We start from the raw sequence: 20,209 nt of genomic DNA on the forward strand, positions 1-20,209 counted from the left end.
TCTTGAGGTTATGGCGCGGAGTATGAGGTGATTATGCTAGAAACTGTCTATTGAACTCTGTTATTAACTCTACTCAATCACGATTTCATTTCATGACAGTTCGAGGCCATGCAGCTAGAATGGTACATCGACATAGGACTGTGAGAAAGAAAGATATCAATGCGAGATAATGATAATAAGACAGCATGACATCAGTGCATAAAATCGACCATTTCAGACCTGGGACTGAGATGACACTGTAGTTTCGATGAGACGTTCCTTTGTGCGTAGGGAATCATTAAGAGCAGACCTGTGCAAGTTTCTGCCCTTCGGATAACACAAGGAGGCAGGACCGCAAGCCCTTCAAACACCACTGCCTTTCAAGCCAGGAGAGGAGGTGGCGATCCCAGAAGACCTTGAATGCACAGTTGAGTCTGTGGTCCGTTGGACTCAGGGCTCGCGAGAGATGGAAGACCCAGTTTTGACATGCGTATTTCAGGGCGCCAGAAGTTAATTGATCCTGTGCTTCGTTTGCGAAAATCGTAAATGCAGTCATAGTGTGGATGAGCTCTATTTCTGGTATAAACCGATCTTGTGGGAATGCAGAGGTAGAATGATCTCGAGGCCTTAACGCGAGGAATGCCGGAAACATCAAGAAATCTGGTAAGCTCTTAAACTCCTGGATTGCTTGAAAAGCTGGTGGGAAAGGAAATCGTAGGGTGATAGCGCACTCGCTGATTGCTTCCAATGTGCTTGAGAAGTCTTCCATTGTCACCCAGACAGACGCTGCAGGGGTCAACTGCCATGCTTGACCATGGGGGGTCTTTAACCACTCTCGTCCTCTCTCTGTCTGCAGCCACTCTCGCCCGCTCAGGGTCAGCAGCCACTCCCTCCCGCTTGGTGTCTCCAGCCACTCTCTCCCGCTTGGTGTCTTCAGCTACTCCCACTCGCTCTGTGTCTGCAGCCACTCCCTTCCGCTCGGTGTTTCCAGCCACTTCCACCCGTTCTGTGCCCCCAGCCACTTCCTCCCGCTCGGTGTCTGCAGCCACTCCCTCCCGCTCTGTGTACACAGCCACTCCCTCCCGTTCGGTGTCTGGCGCCAGTTCCACGCGTTCTGTGTCTCCAGCCACTTCCGCCCGTTCTGTGTCTCCAGCCACTTCCACGCGTTCTGTGTCTCCAGCCACTTCCACCCGTTCTGTGTCTTCAGCCACTCCCACCCGCTCGGTGTCTCCAGCCACTCCCACCCGCTCGGTGTTTGCAGCCACTCCCTCCCGCTCGGTGTCTCCAGCCACTCCCTCCTGCTCGGTGTTTTCAGCCACTCCCTCTGGCTCGGTGTGTTCGGCCACTCCCTCCTGCTCGGTGTTTTCAGCCACTCCCTCTGGCTCGGTGTGTTCGGCCACTCCATCCCTCTCGGCTTCCTCACACTCTGAGTTTGTGACTCTCGTCCCCCCTGTGTCTGCAGCCATTCTTGGCCACTAGGAGTCTGTTGCAGCCACACTCGTCCAGTTGAGGTCTCAAGCCACTCTTCTCCGCGTCGGCTCTGCAGCCACTCTCCTCCAATCTGAGTCTGCAGCCACTCTCCCCCTTCCTGGGTCAGCAACCACTCTCGCCCAGTCTGCGTCTCAATCAGCCAGCGTTGCCCGCTGATGGTCTCCAGCAAGGCTTCTTCGCTACAAATCTCCGGCACGTACTCGCTAGGGTCTCCATTGACTTGTCGCTGCCTTTGAGACCACAGCCACCCTGGCCTACTCTGTAGCCACCCTTGCCCCCTCTTGGTCCCCAATCAAGTGATTCCCGTATGTGTCTGTAGCCAATCCCGGGTCTGCAGCCAGTCTTCCCCCTTCTGTGTCTGCAAATAGTGTTCCCCACATTGGGTCTGCAGCCACGCATGTCCGTCAAAAGTCCGTAGCCAGGACCGCAAACCCGACCTGCGAGCTCCCCGATGCCATAACAGGCCCATGAGAACTTGCAGCGGCTCTGGTGGCTCAACGATGAAGGCTAACGATTGTTGCAAGTTTCGGGGGTCATGGGGTTGCATAGCCTGATTCTGCGACTTCAATTTTAGGAGCGCGTCCATGAGAGCAGTGCGTGCTGGGATGTCTTGAATCATCAAGCGGAAAGACGAATAGGCGAGCAGAGAATGTGGTAGGATGGGTTGTAATTCAGGGAGGCTGCAGTTTGAGGAGTCTGAAGAATAGTCTCGAATGGACGAGTGGTAAATGTTCACAGGATGGCTGCTGTCAGCGGGGATATCCATGAAAGAACGTAGCTGTTTCAGCGTGGCCTCGACATCGCTGCCTTGACCAGGACCAAGGAGCTTCGAAATCTGTGAGATTGGCAGAGGGTCTGCGAGGGCAGCAACAATGGACAAGTGCTGGTATGCCCGATTGGGGTTCGAACAGGTGGAGAGGATGCGGTTGTATAGCTCATACACTTCCGTCCCAGGTAGAAGTTCATTGGTCAGCTCAAGCATGAGCTCAAGGCGATCCTGGGGGTCATTGTATCCGTCATTGACGAACTTTATCATTGTAGATGCCACGATGAAACGTCTGCCAGCTCGGTTCGCCAGCCGCGCAAGTTTATCTGCAGTGGGCTGAAGGAAATCAGGATGGCGATTTCGCAACTCCATGAAGGAATGCTGCAAAAATGTACAGATGTCATTGTCCACATCTTCGCCGTCTAATGAAATAATGCCAGCAACGCCCTCCTCAGAAGTGTTCACCGGTATCTCGTACACCAGCGGGTGCATCTCTTCTTTTTGAATGGATTTACGGATATGCTCCTCCAAGCGACTCGTGAAAAGAATGTGGAACACGGGAAGTTCAGGATCACGAAGAGCTTCTCCAAGGAGGGAGATCAGATCGGCGACCGTTGCAGGTTGGCATTCATCGAGGGCATCGACAGCAAACACCGGAGGCGGACACTCGCGCAGCCTGAATTGCAGGTGCCAGAGGGGTCGACGAAATAACGCCATCATTTGGTCGCGAAGAGACTCGCTGGAGTCTAGAATCACTGGAGTCTCGCGGATAGCTTTGTTCATGTCATTCTTGACGCTGGGGAAATTGCTCGCAAGCTGGTAAGCAAAAGTCGCAAAGAAATGACCGGTGGTGCTGCGTTTCGTGTGCTTGCGCGAGAAAAAGAATGTTCCCGCGAGCCTTGTTTCGATTTTTGTCGTCTCCGTCATCATCAGACCTTTCATCCTCTTGGCCACAGTGAACGCCACAGCAGACTTTCCGACGCCCGCCGTGCCATGCAGCCAAATGATCTGACTCTTATCTCGCTTGTCCAACAATCCGCAGATGAGTTTGAGAATGTCCACTCGGGTCCCTTCCAAACATTTTGGATGGGGCTGGCGTTCAGGGGAGTCGTATTTAGCACCCAGGACAGCGACCTGGGACAACTTCTCCCAAGTTCCTTCGGCCATTGCTAGAAGATCTGCCAGTCGGGTCAGAGAGCGAGAGAGGCGACAAGGGAAGGAGATATTCACGTCGATCTTAGTCGCTTATCGACAGAGGTTGATGTTAGAATGCGACACAAAATGGGAGTTGGAATAGGTCAAGTCGGGGAAGCACTGATTCAGTTCAACGGTGTAATTAGAACTCACGATGGCGATGGCTGTCTCAGAGAGGACGACATACGGCGTTGATTGAGGAATCGATGTCTAAGCGGTAGTAACTTCGTTTGAAATCAAAAGGGATAGTGAAAAGAGAGATATCACAGGATGCTTGAGATAGAATGGACGGTTGATTGCGATTGTATCCAAAGTCGATAGATGGCTCGGCGTGGTTCACAAAGTTATCTCCAAGTCACTTCGCTTCGGTAAGCTAGAAATGCGGCATACAGGTGGCAATGGAACGATCTACATAGAAATTTGTAGAAAGCTGTGCAAGGGAGGCAATAATGTTCCGGTTTGTTATTCGACATACTAGTACAGGTACCAGGTACTGAATGTTCGGATCGGACAAAACCGAGGCGACTCCTACTAGTACTACTACGTACAGTCGGGGACTGTGGCGACCGCTTCTTGATGATCCTGACATGTAAGTTGCAGGTACAGTTGACATGCATATCGTAACTTATGCATAAACATTTGCAGTCTCGACAATACTAGTAATGGCACCAAATTGTCTTTCGCTTCCGCACTCTTTCACTGGCATCGTTTGTAGGCTAGCGGGTCCATATTTGGCTTCATGCACCTGTGCTTGTGCGTTTTTTTCAGCTGAAAAGGTCACGGAGCTAATTTGGCTACCACGCCCGTGTGCTTGCCACAGATCGGTATTTCCTCGACATGCAATGCAGAGAGATTCCCATCAGCGGTATGTTGATTATTGCAATGCTCAACGATATATTGCTTGAGATACATTAGATCTGTTCACAGGTTCATTGATGCCGCAAACAGCGCAAGGTTAGGAATACTTTTGTGTTTCCCGGAAGTTGAGGTCACCTTTGACCGAGGTCAAAAGAAGGGTAGCCTATTCGGTTTGCAAGGTTACCGCCACTGCCACACGCATTTCGGCGAGCTTTTATGTTGGTTAGTATTTAATGTTTGTCACAGCATGTCAGACTATATAAATGTAGGCTGCTGGCTCAAAAATGAGCAAACAATCAGACCATGCTGTCTCAAGCCCTGGAGAGTGGTCATCGTATCGGTGGGCACATCGTGACACTATTTTTGTTCACAAAGTCCGACGTGTTCACAGTTCTTATCCCAATCGTGCGTGTCTCTACTACATGTTGCTTGTATATTCCTTGACATTCAAACTTTGTTCATTAGACTTTATCTACCCTTGCAGCTGATTCCCATCCCGATATAAATCGCATTCCGCACATCATCATATGGATATGGCTGCACCTCCTGAAACATGATATATATATAATCAGATGCTGGATCCAGAGGAGGACCAGAAAAACAAGCCTTATCGCCCTCTCCCTGCCGGTCGTATAACTGCCCAAAATGCGGCGGATGTACGCTGGCTGCTAGTGCCAGTCTGCCTGATATTTTCTGCGATGTACAGCATCAAGGCTCTCGCTTGTAGCGCTTGTATAGAAGCCCTCAGCATCTGGTACAACAAGTTTGGTGGCGATAAGACTGGGCTTTCGAAGAACCTATTGACGGCTATCGCATATACCAATTTCGAATTAGGTGCAATGGCCGTGATTGGTATGTGGACTATCCCAGAGATCATGAGCACGCTTTGTTGTTGACTAGTGTTTATATTTCAATAACCAGGATCCAGTATTGATAACATTGGAGCATGTGCAGTCGCCTTCAGCTCTGTAGTGTTTGCAACGATACTTCATGCACAAGATTTCAAAGATGAGGAGGGAGATCGATTGACGGGAAGACCCACTCTTGTCATTCTGTTCCCTACCTTTGCGCGTATGTCCATGATGATTGGTATCCCACTTTGGTCACTCTACCTCAGCAGACTTTGGAAGATAGATCTCGTCTGTTCTCTCGCGTTCGTAGCGTACGGAACGATTGTCGGGGCGAGATTCATGGTTTATAGGACCGCGAGTGCGCACAAACAGTCATGCAAACTGTATAGCGTCAGTAATCTCGAGTCTAAAAATTCTACCTACTAACTCATGTCTGTAGCTCTGGTTTACCCTTGTGCACTTACTCCCTGGCTATTGGCGATTCTTCTACAGCACTTGAAATTAGAAGCCCAGTGCAAGTTGCACATGTAATAATGTATTATATTACGAAGGAGATACTTGCAATAGTAGACTGTAAAGATGGCTTCGCCTCTAGCGATGGACACACTGCATCAGACACTTCAACGATTCTGACTGTATGCTTGTTTCCGATTCTTTGCCTTCAATATTCCACAATCTCACACCTTCGTTTATATCCTTCTACTCATTCACTGCTTTGTTTGATTATCGTCTCATTCGCACTCATGCGAACGCCTTTCCATTTCACGTCTCACTACTCGCGCTTTGACAGCGCTTAGATCTCGTCGCATGTAAAAACCGCATGTATATCTTCATATCTCTAATGATTCAATCTCACTCAGAAGTCGATGTTTCGAGATGGTGATGAAGGTGTCTCCGTGTCTATTGTACATGATTGAAAGTCTCGTTGAGCTGTACGGATAGGCTAGAGGTGACACGATCTAGACACATCGGGGACTGCGTGCCTTCAACACTAGAGCGGGTTGCACAGTTTGGCCTTAGGAGTATTGGAACGTCCAAATACAGTACGCATGACATCGTATCCGCAAAAGAGAACCCGTTCTTCAATGGTATCACTTCATTCTATTACGACGAAGCCGAGACCATTGAAAGACGAGGCCTTAAAATTTGCAACATTTCTACTGGATTCTTGAGCGTTGCTGTATTCCCCGATAGTTGTCGTGCTGCAAGCTTAGGGACGAGTGAGCATCTGGAGTCGAGAAAAGGTGAGTAAGAGAAGAGAAGACGAACGTCAGCAGGCGTCACCCAGTCCCATCATTAATAGAGATCATCATGCTTCTACTATGGACGGAAGTCAACTGATGGTTAAGCACAGAACTAGGGAGGAGTGCACGAACCGTGTCAAGTATGTGACCAACTAAGGTCCTGCCTACCCTTGCTTCATCAGGTAAGTGAAAAACAAAGAATGGACATGTTTTTAGGGTTGTGCTTAGTACCGGTATATGGAGGACTCTCACAGGCACCGTAGGGTCCTGTCATCATCGTCATATCCAGATACTAAGTTAACCACGTCCCGCAAAGGGTTCCTTAACAGTGTCCGAACGGCCAAGGCAAGGTACAGACCTGTGGAGTGCTGGTGATGAGCAACTCTGTGATCTCTTTGAGACGCACCACTGCACCCCTGCAAAGATATCTGTGTTTTGCACGACGACCCCAGGTGGTGACGCTGCAACTCCAATTTCAGACCTTGCCAAATATTGATATCGTCTGGAAGAACATTAATAGCGTCCAAACGAGCATGCGATTATGCCAAGGGTACGCGGTGAGCGTGTGTGTTGTGTTATTCAATCAAGATATGGCACGAACCTGGTGAATGAAGAGCAATTCTGCAAGCTGTTCGAACCGCGGTGACACCAACTGTGAGGATATCCAGACATACCCTTGGGCCTTTAAGGTGTTTGTCCGAGTCCTGAGTTTGTCATGCACTGGGAGGGGTGAAGAAAGGTACTTGGCGGAACTGAGAAGGATGAAGACACATCGAAACAAAAGTGCTGGCGTCGATAACAGATCAGATCAGCTGGTGTCATATAGGGGCAAAGGGGACGTGGTATTTTGGTGCTCCCTGATGCCCTGAGACGAGCACGATCGAGTTGACCGCGGCATCGGGAGAAAGAGCAGATCAAGTGCTGAGGAATTAGAAAGTTTGAGATGCTTATCACTTGATAAATATACGCAGTGAGAAAGGTGGGAGCAAAAACTGGATGAGACACTATTTAAGTAACAGATCCGGCATAATGTTAAGTGCCCAGGCACTGTTTTGGGGCGAATAGTTCTTTGTGAGCGCATTTTGCAGGTAATTCCTGCAGGTTCTTGATAGCTCTGGATTACTCTAATGCACGAAACGCAGGCAGAGTGTGTATCACACAAGACATATCTGTGACCTGCGTTCTGTCAGCGTCTCGTGTCAGCAAGACATGCCTTCGTCGACACACCATGCCAAACACTCAACACTCCTTTACAGATTCAGTGACACTAAAAATATCACTGCGATTGCGAGAAATTATGCAAGACCCAGCTGCACCAAGTACTTTGTGGAACGTGGAGACGGCATACAGAGCTTCGAGGTGCCGATACGAATGGGATGTGTTCTCTGGAGAAAAGAATGCATACTGGTATGGCCAGCTCCGCTGTGCAACGTGCTTCCCGGGACTGTTCTACTAATGGTAGCGCATCAGATATTCGTAGGTCTCTGGATCGGGACCCACAACCTGTCCAGCAGGATGAACAGGATCGTGATGCTGGTATTTACAAAGTTCGTGTAGACGAATCATCGCTGGCGAGCGCCAGAAAGTTGTCTTGTTCGTGGTCAAGAGGATTTTGCCATCCTACTAGTACTCGTGTTACGTAAGTCAGAGGCAAATTTACATTCTTACGTTACACTGCACGTACCTACAATGTTTTCAGCAAATTTCAGGGAGCTTTTTGAGCCGAGCACTTCAAGGCACTTCATCACCTGCATTTTCTTTTTTTTTTTTTGGAAAAGCGGGTCTATTATTTAGCAACTGACGCTGTCTAGCTCTAAATAAACGCTTATAGCGGCGCACTGGCGCCGTCCGAGGAAAAATGCTACTTATGCACACTCCATTCCTGGGAGTAGTGTGGGGCTCCGTATACTACCTGGACACCTCGGTCTGCGGGGGCCGGGGTAGTTTAATACCCACTAAAACCTCTAGGGCGGTTACCCAATCTTTTCCTGTACTATATTTGTCGTTGTTTGTTGTGATTACATCAGCCCATGTATGGTATACTTGTGATGTCGTCTTGGTTGATCGTTTCGTTTTGCACGCTACCACTCTGTCTAGTTGTAGCCTATTGTTTATAGTATTCGTCCACCGTGTTATGGTATGTTCATCGGTATGTGCTTGTTCTCGGATGACGCGCTCACACCTTATTACCCATATAAGATAGGCCGACTCTGATATCAAGATTCTTAGGAGGCGTGATGCCCCTTTTATTATCGCGGCGCATTTCTTGTCATTGTCATCTCTGTTTGGTGCGTTTTTCGGGAGTGATAGGTTGCCACATCCTAAGATGAGTCCTAGGGACGGTTCAGGCCACGGGCCATGTTTCTCCGGCCAAAGGTTTTTCGCTAGGTGCCATATTCTCTTTCTTATTGGGTTTGTGCATTGAATTAATATATGCTCCATCGATTCTGGTTCTTCTCCGCATGATTGGCATCGCGCTCTGTGTCCGAGATTGGGTAAATGTGTCCAGAAATCTCCAATTCGGAATGCATTATTTAACGTTTTATATAGGAAGATTTGTATTTTCTTGGAGATGTCGTTGTTCCTGCATCCTCGCCATATCGTTTCATCCGTCTCTAGTGTGGTCGTTAATGTTTCAATGGCGTATCTAGTGATATCCAGCATGCCTAAGGTTGGTCTTTTGTAATCTATGTGTTTCTTCGTCATTAACGCTCTATAAGCAGTCTTTTGGTCTACTTTTGACAGTTTTGCACCCTGGAGGTCGAAGTTCCGAGGGACGTATGTATCTATGATGTCGGTGGTTATTTTTGATGCGCCGTTTTGAGCAAGGTGATCTGCTTTCTCGTTTCCTGTCACTTGACTATGTCCCTTGACCCATTGGAAGCTAGTTGGCGCCGATCGTCGGCGTAGTTGATATGCTATAGCTTTGAATATTTGGGCGTTTGCCACGTTGATCCACCCGGCGTTCTCCCACTCGTCAAGGTGGGTGTTTAGTCCGTTTATTACATATTTAGAGTCTGTTATTATTTTGACAGGTGTTATTGGGTTTGCGTTTTGCAGGGCTACTAGTACTGCCACAAGTTCACCTATTTGATTTGAGTGGTGCGTTCCAGGCATGCTGATTTCTCGGTTCATTGGGTGATGTTCTTCAATCCAGATTCCTCCTCCGCACTTTGCGTTGTATTTGCCGTTGTTGATGCAGGAGCCATCCGTGAATATGGTGAGAGTGTCGTCGATTGTCTGTCTTCCGTTGAGAGGGACACGTAGTCTGTATGCAGGTATTTCAACCGGTCTTGATGGGTCTACAAAGATGCGGAAGCAGTCCGTCAGACTATTCCGTATTGTGATAGAAGGGTTGAATAGGATTTCTCCCCGCGGTTGTGTACGAGCTCGTACGTTTTTCTCGAGGCGTCTATGTGTTAGCGTTAAGTGATCTTTTCTAGGTGTCGTGTTAGGGTTATATTTTGGGAGGAGGCTATCTAGTATGTGTTGTGCGGTCTTTGCGCATTGGTGGGGGTTCTTACATCCTGCTAGTCTGTCGTTGATGCATTTGGAGCATGTACATGTGGCTTTCGATTGGTGAGATCTTTGGTCTTTTATTCGTTTGGCAGTGTCTTTTAGATGTTTCACTGATATTACTCGGTGTGTTTGCTTTAGGCAATTATTTTTGGTCCTATGGTATGTTCTTGGTGGGGCGCCTAGATGTAACCAGGCTGGGAGTTGGTTTTTGAGGCTGTCGGAGATCTTTAAAGGTGCGAAGCTCACATGGTGTTTTTTGGCTGTTTTCAACATGTTTGTGATTATATATGGCAGTTTGCTTGCTTGTTTGCCCTTTGTGGGGGGGTTCCAGGATGTCAGGAACATGCGCAGGTCAGTGTCATTAGTGATTCCTTCTGGTTTCAGTGTGTTGATTATGGCGTCAGCAACAAACGCCCATGTTGGTCTGTGATTTGTTATGTCCATGTAGGTTCTTAGCCATGTTATGTCTATTGCTTCATTCCTTACTTTGATGTTTAGGAGACCAAGGCCTCCTTCGGCGATGGGTCTTTCCAGTCTCCCTGTGCTTATTGGTGGGGTTGTTTTCCCGTCCCATATGAAGTTCCTGATTAACTTTGTGACGGCGTTCTCGATGTTTCTAGGCATCCCTTGTGCCTTTGCGAGGAATTGCGTCATTCCTCCAACTACCATTTGTACAATCAGTTTCTTTCCATCGAGGGAGGGGTGTCCCATGTTCCATCTGTTGAGGTTGTCTTCGATTTTTGTTAGAGTCGATTCCCAGGATGCTGTTTGTTCTGTCTCGTTGCCTATCCAGGCTCCGAGTGATCTTATAGGGCTGCCGTCTTCGGCTACTCTGACTTGTTCTTGCCAAGGTGCGTCCAGGTCATTTACTTTCCTGTTTCGTATTACTGATGCGCGATGTTCTTTCGTTCCGATAGGCAATATTTCGGTTTTTTCCATGTTAAATTTCGCGCCTGATGCCATGCACCAGGTTTGTAGTATGGTTTCTAAATCTGAGTATTTATCTTCTTTTGATAAGTATATCGTAGTATCGTCTGCGTACATGTTGACTTTTATTCGTTCCGGTATTCCAGGGATTTGGTATCCTTTCACTCTTGGGGAGTTGCGCAGTGCGCAGGCCAGTGGTTCTATTGCCAGGTCGAATAGAAGGCAGGATAATGGGTCGCCTTGTCTCACACCGCGTGTTACTTGGAATGGTGAGCTCAAAAAGCCATTTATTGCTACTCGTGTATATGCTGACTGATATAGTGTTTTAACAGTATTTATAAACATCGGTGGGAGGTTAAAGGCTTCTAATGTTTCGAACAGGTAAGGGTGTTGAATTTTGTCGTATGCTTTTTCTTGATCTAGGGCTATGATCGCACCATTTTCTTCCATTAGGTCCGCATATGCGGTCATTGTTTGGGCTAAGCGAATCGGGTCAAAAATGGACCGTCCTTTCACGAATCCGCTCTGATTCGGGTGGATTAGTTGGTGTATGTTTTTCGTTAGTTGTATAGCGAGAGCTTTGGTGAGTATTTTATAGTCTGTGTTTAGGAGTGTTATGGGTCGGTAATTCTCTATTTTTGTGCGGTCCTTTTTTTTATATAACGGGCACATCCATCCTAGGGTGAAGTCCGAATCCTGGTTGACTCCGTAGAGTTGGATATCGTTCATGACGATGGTAAGCATCTTGATTATATTCAGACCTGGTTGCTCTTTCTTACTTGCTTCTGTGTATGTTTCGTGGATATGTTTCCATAGTTCGTATGGGATACCGTCTATCCCGGTGGCGCTTCCCGATTTCGATGACATCAGCGCGTTTAGAATGTGCTCTTCTTGTAAGAGTTCGTTCAGTTGGCTTGTTTGTGCTTCGATTTTCTGATTTGCTGGTATCTCTTCTAGTGATACTTTTCTCGCATTTTGTCGAGCTTGGTCGTGGTGTTGGTGATTGTCGGCTGTTTGTAGTTTTTCATGGTATGTTTTTGCTATTTCTGCCATTTCTTCTGACTTTGTGGTGAAGTTGTTGGTTTCTGGTATGTGTAGTCGATATATAATGTCTCTTGGCTTTTTCTGACTGTTTATTTTTGACCAGTATTTGCTTATCTTTTCGCCTTGTGACGCCCATTGTGATTGTGCTTTTAGTTGGGCTTTTTTGTTTTTCTTCTTTTGTAAGTGTTCTATTTCTTTTTCGATGATAATGCGATTTATTCTAGTGTTTTCAGAGAAGTCTATGTCTTTTAGGTTCGTTGTCTTGCGTAGGTCTTTCGTTAATGCTCGTATTCGTTGGTTGACTCTTCCTAGGTGTATTTTCAACATTTCTTTTGCTAAGTCGGTTATTTCTTTTTTAAAAGTAATCCATAACTTTTGCGGGTTGGTGGTGCCGTCTCGTACGTTTATCTCTTCCATTTGTTGTTGCTTATTAATCCCTAGTTTTATAATTTGTTTAATTAGGCTTTCATCTTTCATTATTCCTATTGGCCATGACCATCTTCCTCTCCCTATGTGTGGTAGTCCGGGTGGTGCGAACCTTGTCAACACCATGTGGTGATCCGTCGGGATGTGGCTGATTTGTGAGTTCCAATCTGTCATGCTGTTTAAGTGGCGTGTTGAGGTGTAGATTCTGTCTAGGCGCGATAATGTATTGCGGTTACTACTGAATGTGAAGGTGCGTGTGTTTGGGTTTTCGAGGCGCCAGGTGTCTTGTAGGTTGAGCGTTGATCTTAGGTCTCTTAGAGCTTCGGTGGCTGATTCGTGATCGTGCCTTGCGGGGGCGCGGTCAATCGGTTCTTCGGTGATATTAAAATCACCCATCATGAAGTCAATGTCGCCCGCGTGTGCCGCTGTCCATTCTGAACTTATTTTCTCCCAGAAGCTTCGGTGTTCGTTCATGTTATTCGGTGCGTATATGTTTAGAATGTTGATTGTCTCATTTTTGTGCCATTTCACAGATAAGACTGCTGCTCGTCCTGGTACCAGGATTTTCATTTTGGCGTCTGCGGTATTTAATATTTCTTTATTTAGAACGAATGCAATTCCTGCAGAGTTTCCTGGTCTGGTTGGGTCGCTCGTGCTTAGGACTCGCAGGCGCCGGGAGAATAGATTGTCAATTTGATTTTTGTGGTCTGTAGTCAAGTGCGTCTCTTGAAGGCACAATATGCCAATCTTTTCGTCTCTCACAGTTTGATTTACATTTGTCCATTTAGATGTTTGGTTTTGCGCGAGATTTGTCGAGGTCCGTCCTTTCATATTGAGAGTGGCTATTTTGATGTTCGCTCTGGTTTTTTTGTGTTCGTTGGAGGTTGTGATGACTTGGCGCGTTGGTTGGTGTTGGTTGGGGTGTCTGATAGGTTCCTGTGTCTGGTTTCGGAGGGCGTGTGTGGCCATACTTTGTGTTGGTGGGTCCCTCATTTGAGGCTGGGGTTGATGTTGGGGTTGGGTGTGCCTTTGATTGGCATGTCCACTTCCGAAATCCCGAGAGCGGTCATCGGAGGGTCTCCCAGTGGTTCGAGGAGGTCCTCCTCCGCTACTTGGGATGCCTGCACCGTTACCGACAAAACGACCGTGATTTGGGGAGTTTATGTGAGTGTTTGGGGTGATCGTACTACTAAGACTACGTTACGATCATTATGTAGCCTTAGAATCGACATGTCTGGCCCATTAGCAGTGGACTATGTTAGCGTTTTCAATGATTATCAGTGCCCAGGACATTGGAATCATCTACTAGTGAAAACTTAAGCCTCTCGGCACGGCTTGTCCGAACCTAAATAGGTTTCCGTGGTCTGGTGTGCACCATGCTGTTTTGAGACGACTCCTGCTTTCCTGTCCCGCTTCCGCGACCAGTATATTTGGGCAAGGTGTCTTTAATTCGATGGTTTGTGTCTCATTCAAACCTGTCTTACGTTCGCAGCGGTTCTTTTGATCTTTCGGAGCCGGGCCTAAGACAGAACCGTTGTGGCGCTTATTATATGATGGGGGGGGGGGGGGGGTTTGTACGGTTTAGAAAGGACTGAAATTGATGTACGTAGGGTGAGGTGTGTTTCTAGGCTATGTATGTGAGATGGGGACACGTATGGGCTGAGAGGGGGTTAGGTTTTAGTACATCTAGCTGTAGGTAGGAAGGAATGGAATTCGGCATAGAGTGTGATTGTACGAGGTATCAGACAGTGCGATTGAATCTCCCATTTCCGCCTCTGGTTTTCCCAGGTTGACGTTGTCCGTTCCCCGTGTTCCTATTGCCCACTCGGGGGCCGTTCCAGAGTGTGACGAGTGGGAATGGACATAATCCTCTTGGATGGGCTAGCGAGTGGCATATTTGGCATGCGGAGAGGGCTGTCGATGTCCCACAGCCATCGAGGCTGGTTGGGTAGTTAAGGGCGCTTAGGAAGCTGCGCAGGTTAGTCCAGGTCTTGGCGTCATTTGTTGGACTGGTGGCGAGGACGTTAAAGCGCGGTACGGACAGTCCCCCCGTTATCTTGAAGTCGAGGAGTTCGACACGAGCGGACTCGATGAAGTCGTGAGTAACCATGTAGGTGGGCACTCCCGCTGGGAGGCCGCAATGGGAGAAGAACCCTTCGATGCGGGTGTGGTTTTCTTCACAAGACCAAGTGTCGCGGACGGTCTGAAGGATGGTCTGGGTGTCTAAGGTCGTGTAGCCGGATAGACAGAACAAGAGTTCTGGGGGGTGGTTGCAGTTGAATGGGAGAGCTTCGAACGTGAGGTCCGTGTTGGACCAGATGCGTTGGCTTAGGATCAGGTTTTTGGTCTCTTCTGTTACTTTGTGGACCAGGAAGCCCGTTGGGAGGAGTTTCACTTCTCTACCGCCCTGGGGTTGTGGGGGGGAGACGCGTACCTGCGGGGGGTCTTGTTGGACGAACTCTGCGATGGTGGCAATGCTAGCGCGGATGCGCTCTGCGAGGATGGCAGCGCGTTCTGCGACGTCTTTTCCTGTGTGGTCGAACACCCTTACTAGGAATTTCGGGTGTTCAACTTGGAACCAGGCGAGGAGGACTCTGTTATCGAGGTGGTCAAATATCTGAGCTGAGTGGGACATATGTACTACTGGGAATCCCCCATTTGGAGTCGGCGTGAATTGGGGTAGGGTAGTGCGAGTATTCAGGCCGTTCTGGCTGAGAACAGACCTGTTCGCGTCAGCCAGAGCTAGATGATCTAGGATGGCTTGTTCCTCAGCGGTGGGTTCATGTCTGGCTTTGGGGCTTGGCGGGGCGCTCATTTGGTGATCACCTTTGGAGTTGTTCGGCGCATGAATTGAGTTAGCGAGGTCACTGCTCGGCGGTTTGTCATCGTCGACATGGGACGTTGTTACTTTAAAATCCTGGTATACGAGGAGGTCGGGTTGGAGTGGGTGCACATGGTTCCCCTGAGGTGTGGGGGTGGGTGTGTCAGGGGGGGAGTGTGGGCTTGGGGGGGAGGGTGGTGAGGGTGGGTCAGGTTTATACGGTATCATGTCCATAGCTTGTTCTAAGTCGACGTCTTCCTGTAGAGCTTCAGGAGGAAAGTATTTTGGTCCCGAGCGAGGGGGTTGTGGATTAGGACGAGGAGTGGTGGGGTAGGGGCGGGAGGCTTGAGATACTGCCTTAATAGAAGAGGGTTCCTTGTCTTTCATGTCTGCTGGGACGAGGATTGTGAGTGGGGTCTGCAGGTTTTTATACTTCTGTTTCTAGCGCAGCTGGCTGAGATTGAGGAGGTTGACTAGTTCGGCGAGGGCATCGTGGCCGGGATGAGTTCAATTTCAATTGAGGCAGTGGTCTAATAAGACTTATTGTCGCTGTGATTTCTCAAGGGGGGCAATTTAGGCGGTGTTGTGTGTTAGCACTGGGCATGGTGCGGGGGTGTATCTTTACGTCTGGTTGTGGTTGGCGTTATCTTTGTATTCTTGGCGGGTGTTGGTAGTCAGTTATCCTAAGATGATTCGGTTGAAAGTTCGTCGATAGGTGTTGCGTGTGGGGTGTGTTTCGGGTGTGTCAGTTGTTTTGTTGTTGTTGGGTTGTTTTATTTGGGTGATGAGGAGGAGGGTGTTCGTACATATACATATTATTTTGTTGATGTTATGGGTTTTTTAAAAGGCCAGTTTTTTCTGTGAGCTGCGACGGCTCGTCCTTGCCCGCGTTTTTCAGCGTGGGAGTTCTGACCATGGTGGTGGTACAGAGTCAAGGGCCCCCCCACCTGCATTTTCAAATTTCACAGTTACCTCCAAGTCATTTCGCTTCGGTTAGCTAGAAGTGCGGCATACAGGTGGCAATGGAACGATCTACATAGAAACTTGTAGAAAGCTGTGCACTTGAAGTCGGAGGAAATAATGTTCCGGTTCGTTATTCAACATACTAGTACAGGTACCAGGCAAGTACCAGGTACTGAATGTTCGGATCAGACAAAACTGAGGCAACTTCTCGAAGACTGTGGCCCTTCTTGATGATCCTGGCATGTAAGTTGCAAGTACAGCTGACATGCATATCCAAGTCGTAACTTAATGCATAAACATTTGCGGCAGTCTCGACAGTACTAATCACCAAATTGCCTTTCGCTTCCGTACAATTGCAACCTCTTTGATCGTCCGTCTCAGGCTGGGTCCATATTTAGCTTCATGCACTTGTGCTTGTGCGTTTTTTCCCAGATTTATTCAAGTCACGGAGCTAATTTGGCTACCACGCCCGCGTGCTTGCCACAGATCAGTATTTCCTCGACAATGCAAAGACATTCCCATCAGCGGTATGTTGATTATTCCGATGCTCGACGATACATTGCTTGAGATACCAACATTAGATCTGTTCAGAGGTTCATTGATGCCGTGAACAGCGCAAGGTCAGGAATACTTTTGTGTTTCCTGGAAGTTGAGGTTACCTTTGACCGAGGTCGAAAGAAGGGTGGCTAGTATGTTAATTGGCGGTGTAGGAAGTGTGCGAGGAATAGGGCAGCGTGCCTCGTTCCTCGTTCCTCATCCTAGCGGCTCCACCTGGCCTCTGGCTCGGGGTTAGAGTCTTCCTCCCTCCGGCATGCACCTGGCCACAGGTCATCTCCTTGATGGATTTGCCCTGTCCCTGCCCAAAAGTGTCATTACGGCCATGATTCTAGGAACAAGCCAAGTCCTCTAAGTTTTCTCACAAGATTGCTCATGGATAAAAACCGGTGGTGTAATCTTCTAGTTTCGTTGTCTAATACCATTATCACCTCTAACTAAACAACAATGGCTATTCCTCAGTCTGCTCTTGTGCCCTTCTTCAAGGCTATGAGAAAGGCACTTGGTGCTCAGGCCGCTACAACCAGGGTCTCCGTGCCCGGAGGCTTGTTTATGCAAAATCTGGGGCTTCGCAACACCAATGTTAGTACCATACATCTATTACAGTACAGAGTCCCATTACTAACAGCTAGGCATTAGGATATCGATGTCATCCTCAAGGGAGTGACTACCATCGACCGTATAAAACTCCGTGACAGTATCATCGCCGCGGACAATTCCTTTACCATCAACCTCGAGAAGGTCTGTGGAGTGACCTACCGTGATCCCGATACGAAAATCATCATCCCCATCGACATTATCGACGAGGGAGTGGTGAGTGCATGCTTTATATTGCTCATCATGGCTCGTACTAATCCGTTTGATACGTAGACCGGGTTTATGCCCCTTGGAGTTCTTCTTGGAGAGCTCAATGATACCGACGTCCCGTGGCCCGAAGCCGATGAGGTTATCAAGATGAAGATTTTGGCGGCTCCGGACCGCGAGGACCTCAACAAGGGAATGCGCGATCTTGACGATGTTAAGGCTCTTCTCTCGGAGGGTGCCAATGTGTCCATGACGTACAAGGACGATACCGAGAAGGCTACAATCGAGGCTGCCTTTGAAAAGTTTCTTGCCATTTATCTCGAGAAGGAGACCGCGTGGTCTAAGGAGGTTTGGAAGAAAAAGCTTGGTCTCATTTAGGTTATTGGTACGAGTGCTTTAACCATCGCTACTTCGGGTTTGTCTCTCTCTTCCATCTTATCTTCTCATACTTATAACTAACGGCTTTAATGTCTAGGCCCTAGACTCGTCGGTTCGGTTCGTCTCGTCTCATTTATCTCTCTCTTTGTTACTATAGCTTCTCGTTATCGGACACTCGCAACCTCCCCGTGTATTATTTATTTCCCTCGTCTTTCCCCATCGTTCGTCTATCCCTACTTGCTCGTCTATCCCCCTCGTATATCGTCTGTCCCTACTTATCCATCCCTACTCACTTGTTACTACCTTTATATGTTGAATGGACATTGTTAACGTTGTTTTAACTACACGTGATGAGCTGAAGTTCGATACCTAGGTAACGTTTGAGTTGGGCACTTAGTGCTCTAATGCTGTGTAGTACTCAAGTCTCGTACGACTTGGTACTTTCGACTTTACTCTTATGCAAGCAGTCCGCTTGACTATTTGTACAGGCACAGCCATCTATTTAAACCTCCGCGGCACTTAAACCCCTGCCAGAAACTTCCCTCTTTCCAACACACCGCCCATGGTCACCAACAGACTCTGGCGTACTCTTTCTGCTTTCAACCGATCCACCCGAAGCTGGGAACCCATACCTTTGCGAAACGTACAGAGCCAAGTGACGCAGAGGTTTTCTCTCACATCACGGAGCATCGACACCTTCTCGACGCAGGGGCTTTCTCTCATATCATGGAACATCGATGCCTTTTCCCCGCGGCCCGTCTCACGCGCAAAACTCATCCTCAGCCATGTCCTCGAGGAATCTCCTGACATCCTCTTTCTCCAAGAAGTTACGCCTGAGGTCCGGACCTCTCTCCTAGATGATGCGAGAGTGCGCGCTGCCTTCCTGGTGACTGACGCCGAGGATCAAACGTCGTTTGAGGACGTGCCCTTTGCGACCATGATGTTGCTTTCCAGCACGCGCTTTATCTCCGGGCTGGATTCGCAGAAGGAAGGCGATGGGATCGAGGGAGGGGAAAATTTCATGCTCGGGCGTGTCTCCCGCGTGATACTCCCGAGCAAGTACAGGAGGGATGCGCTCTATGTAGACATCATCCCCCCAATATCGCCGGGTACAGTATTCCGTCTCATCAGCGTGCACCTCGACTCGCTCCAGGATACGCTACACTACCGCGCCCAGCAGATGGAGATACTGGCCAACGTCCTACGCGAACCCGGATGCAGTGGCGGGATCATTGCGGGCGACTTCAACGCCATCAGCCCCGAGGATGATGGGCTCGTCGACAAGAACGAACTGGTAGATGCGTGGGTCGCATTGCACGGGAAAGCAAACCATGATGGAGCTACGTGGGGTGTCGGCGTGGAACGGCGGGACGGAATGGGGCCGGGCAGGTTGGACAAGGTTGCAATGATGGGCTTAAAGGCTAAGGAAATGGAAGTCCTCCGCCCTGGTACTATTGAGGTGCCCAGGCCGGGCGAGAAACTTGTCGAGATTCCTTGGAGTGACCATTGCGGGCTGAGATGCACCTTTACCATTTGAATTCTATCAAGCATGTTTAGGCTAGCACCTTCGATGAGGAGTAATTACCAAGTTTGTCATCGACGTAGAGCGAAGACGCAGGAGCAACTGCGTTTTTCTTTATAATCGTCGAATGCTATATATCCTATCTAGTATCACCATGAAACCGGAAGGAGGTTATACAATCATGCATATCGTTCAAAGTAGTGAGTCTTGGTTCATACTGTGAGTTCTTGTACTGATCGTATCCTTGCCAAGGCATGTAATTTTGTACGTTCTAGGCGCAGGGACATGTACTTCATCACGACGGTTGACGCTGTATGATCTCAATGTGAGGTGGTGCACATTGCGATTCTTGAGGCTGCAAGAAGTTTGTCCATTGTGAATATTCAAGGGTTTCTAGGAGGCATTCTGTCATAATCCAGTGAGACACCCGCCAACCCCGAGAATCTATGCGTATATTGACCGGTACGTCTTCTCTGATGCTTGACAATATATGTGCCAATTTATAAGTATGATGGACAGTCGGACTCGTCCGCGGACGTGTACCAACCTGCTCCGAGCTATCTATGAATACACAAGCTCCTGCGACCCGCTACATCGGCCTTTCCAACGAGCGTGGTCGACGTTCGAGTTCAGCCAACACGCACGGCATCTACTGCTCCGCCGTCCCTTATTTCATGCTCAGGCCAACATCTTCCGGGTCAAACTCCAAATGTGCAGACATTGTCGAGCATTACGGGATGTCACCCATTCTAGAGAGTGTCTCACATTCTGACATGCTCTTGTTTTCTCTCAAACTTTTCAAGGATAAATCGTCTGGAAGACCTTGGAAGATCGAGCTTCCCTCCATTTACAGAGATTTCCCATATC

General features: G+C 48.5%; 5 protein-coding genes across 5 annotated transcripts; 4 read left to right on the forward strand and 1 right to left on the reverse strand.

Annotated features, from left to right (window-relative positions):
• Positions 1 to 1,589: 1,589 nt before the first annotated feature.
• F5891DRAFT_765248 (uncharacterized protein) lies at positions 1,590 to 3,614 on the reverse strand. Its single transcript, XM_041373181.1, has 2 exons — positions 3,467 to 3,614; positions 1,590 to 3,414 (listed from the first exon to the last, which is right to left on the reverse strand). The coding sequence occupies exon 2, from the start codon at positions 3,401 to 3,403 to the stop codon at positions 1,763 to 1,765; it is 1,641 nt and encodes a 546-aa protein (XP_041219248.1). The 5' UTR covers positions 3,404 to 3,414; positions 3,467 to 3,614; the 3' UTR covers positions 1,590 to 1,762.
• Positions 3,615 to 3,929: 315 nt separating this feature from the next.
• Positions 3,930 to 4,586, forward strand: F5891DRAFT_1065463 (uncharacterized protein). The gene is made up of 4 exons (XM_041363082.1): positions 3,930 to 4,019; positions 4,076 to 4,295; positions 4,346 to 4,510; positions 4,558 to 4,586. The coding sequence occupies exons 1-4, from the start codon at positions 4,007 to 4,009 to the stop codon at positions 4,574 to 4,576; spliced, it is 417 nt and encodes a 138-aa protein (XP_041219249.1). The 5' UTR covers positions 3,930 to 4,006; the 3' UTR covers positions 4,577 to 4,586.
• Positions 4,587 to 4,591: 5 nt separating this feature from the next.
• On the forward strand, positions 4,592 to 5,978 carry F5891DRAFT_1258409 (UbiA prenyltransferase family-domain-containing protein; the record flags this gene model as incomplete). Its single annotated transcript, XM_041370081.1, has 4 exons — positions 4,592 to 4,693; positions 4,861 to 5,140; positions 5,210 to 5,529; positions 5,579 to 5,978. The coding sequence occupies 4 exons, from the start codon at positions 4,592 to 4,594 to the stop codon at positions 5,636 to 5,638; spliced, it is 762 nt and encodes a 253-aa protein (XP_041219250.1). The 3' UTR covers positions 5,639 to 5,978.
• An 11,107-nt stretch (positions 5,979 to 17,085) lies between these two features.
• On the forward strand, positions 17,086 to 17,858 carry F5891DRAFT_1258423 (uncharacterized protein; the record flags this gene model as incomplete). The annotated part of the gene is made up of 3 exons (XM_041370082.1): positions 17,086 to 17,220; positions 17,278 to 17,451; positions 17,509 to 17,858. The coding sequence occupies 3 exons, from the start codon at positions 17,086 to 17,088 to the stop codon at positions 17,818 to 17,820; spliced, it is 621 nt and encodes a 206-aa protein (XP_041219251.1). The 3' UTR covers positions 17,821 to 17,858.
• A 403-nt stretch (positions 17,859 to 18,261) lies between these two features.
• F5891DRAFT_1166338 (Endonuclease/exonuclease/phosphatase) lies at positions 18,262 to 19,712 on the forward strand. Its single transcript, XM_041365426.1, has 2 exons — positions 18,262 to 19,542; positions 19,595 to 19,712. The coding sequence occupies exon 1, from the start codon at positions 18,383 to 18,385 to the stop codon at positions 19,355 to 19,357; it is 975 nt and encodes a 324-aa protein (XP_041219252.1). The 5' UTR covers positions 18,262 to 18,382; the 3' UTR covers positions 19,358 to 19,542; positions 19,595 to 19,712.
• Positions 19,713 to 20,209: the final 497 nt, after the last annotated feature.

Source organism: Suillus fuscotomentosus (assembly GCF_016647785.1).
Source record: "Suillus fuscotomentosus strain FC203 chromosome Unknown F5891scaffold_93, whole genome shotgun sequence".
Lineage (NCBI taxonomy): Eukaryota > Fungi > Basidiomycota > Agaricomycetes > Boletales > Suillaceae > Suillus > Suillus fuscotomentosus.

Excerpts from the sequence above, each read along its gene's own strand:
- F5891DRAFT_765248 (XM_041373181.1), bottom strand. The coding sequence starts at position 3,403 with ATGGCCGAAGGAACTTGGGAGAAGTTGTCCCAGGTCGCTGTCCTGGGT.
- F5891DRAFT_1065463 (XM_041363082.1), top strand. Across the intron at positions 4,296-4,345 it reads CAGAGAGATTCCCATCAGCG|ATCTGTTCACAGGTTCATTG; the intron begins GTATGTTGATTA and ends GAGATACATTAG.
- F5891DRAFT_1166338 (XM_041365426.1), top strand. The coding sequence starts at position 18,383 with ATGGTCACCAACAGACTCTGGCGTACTCTTTCTGCTTTCAACCGATCC.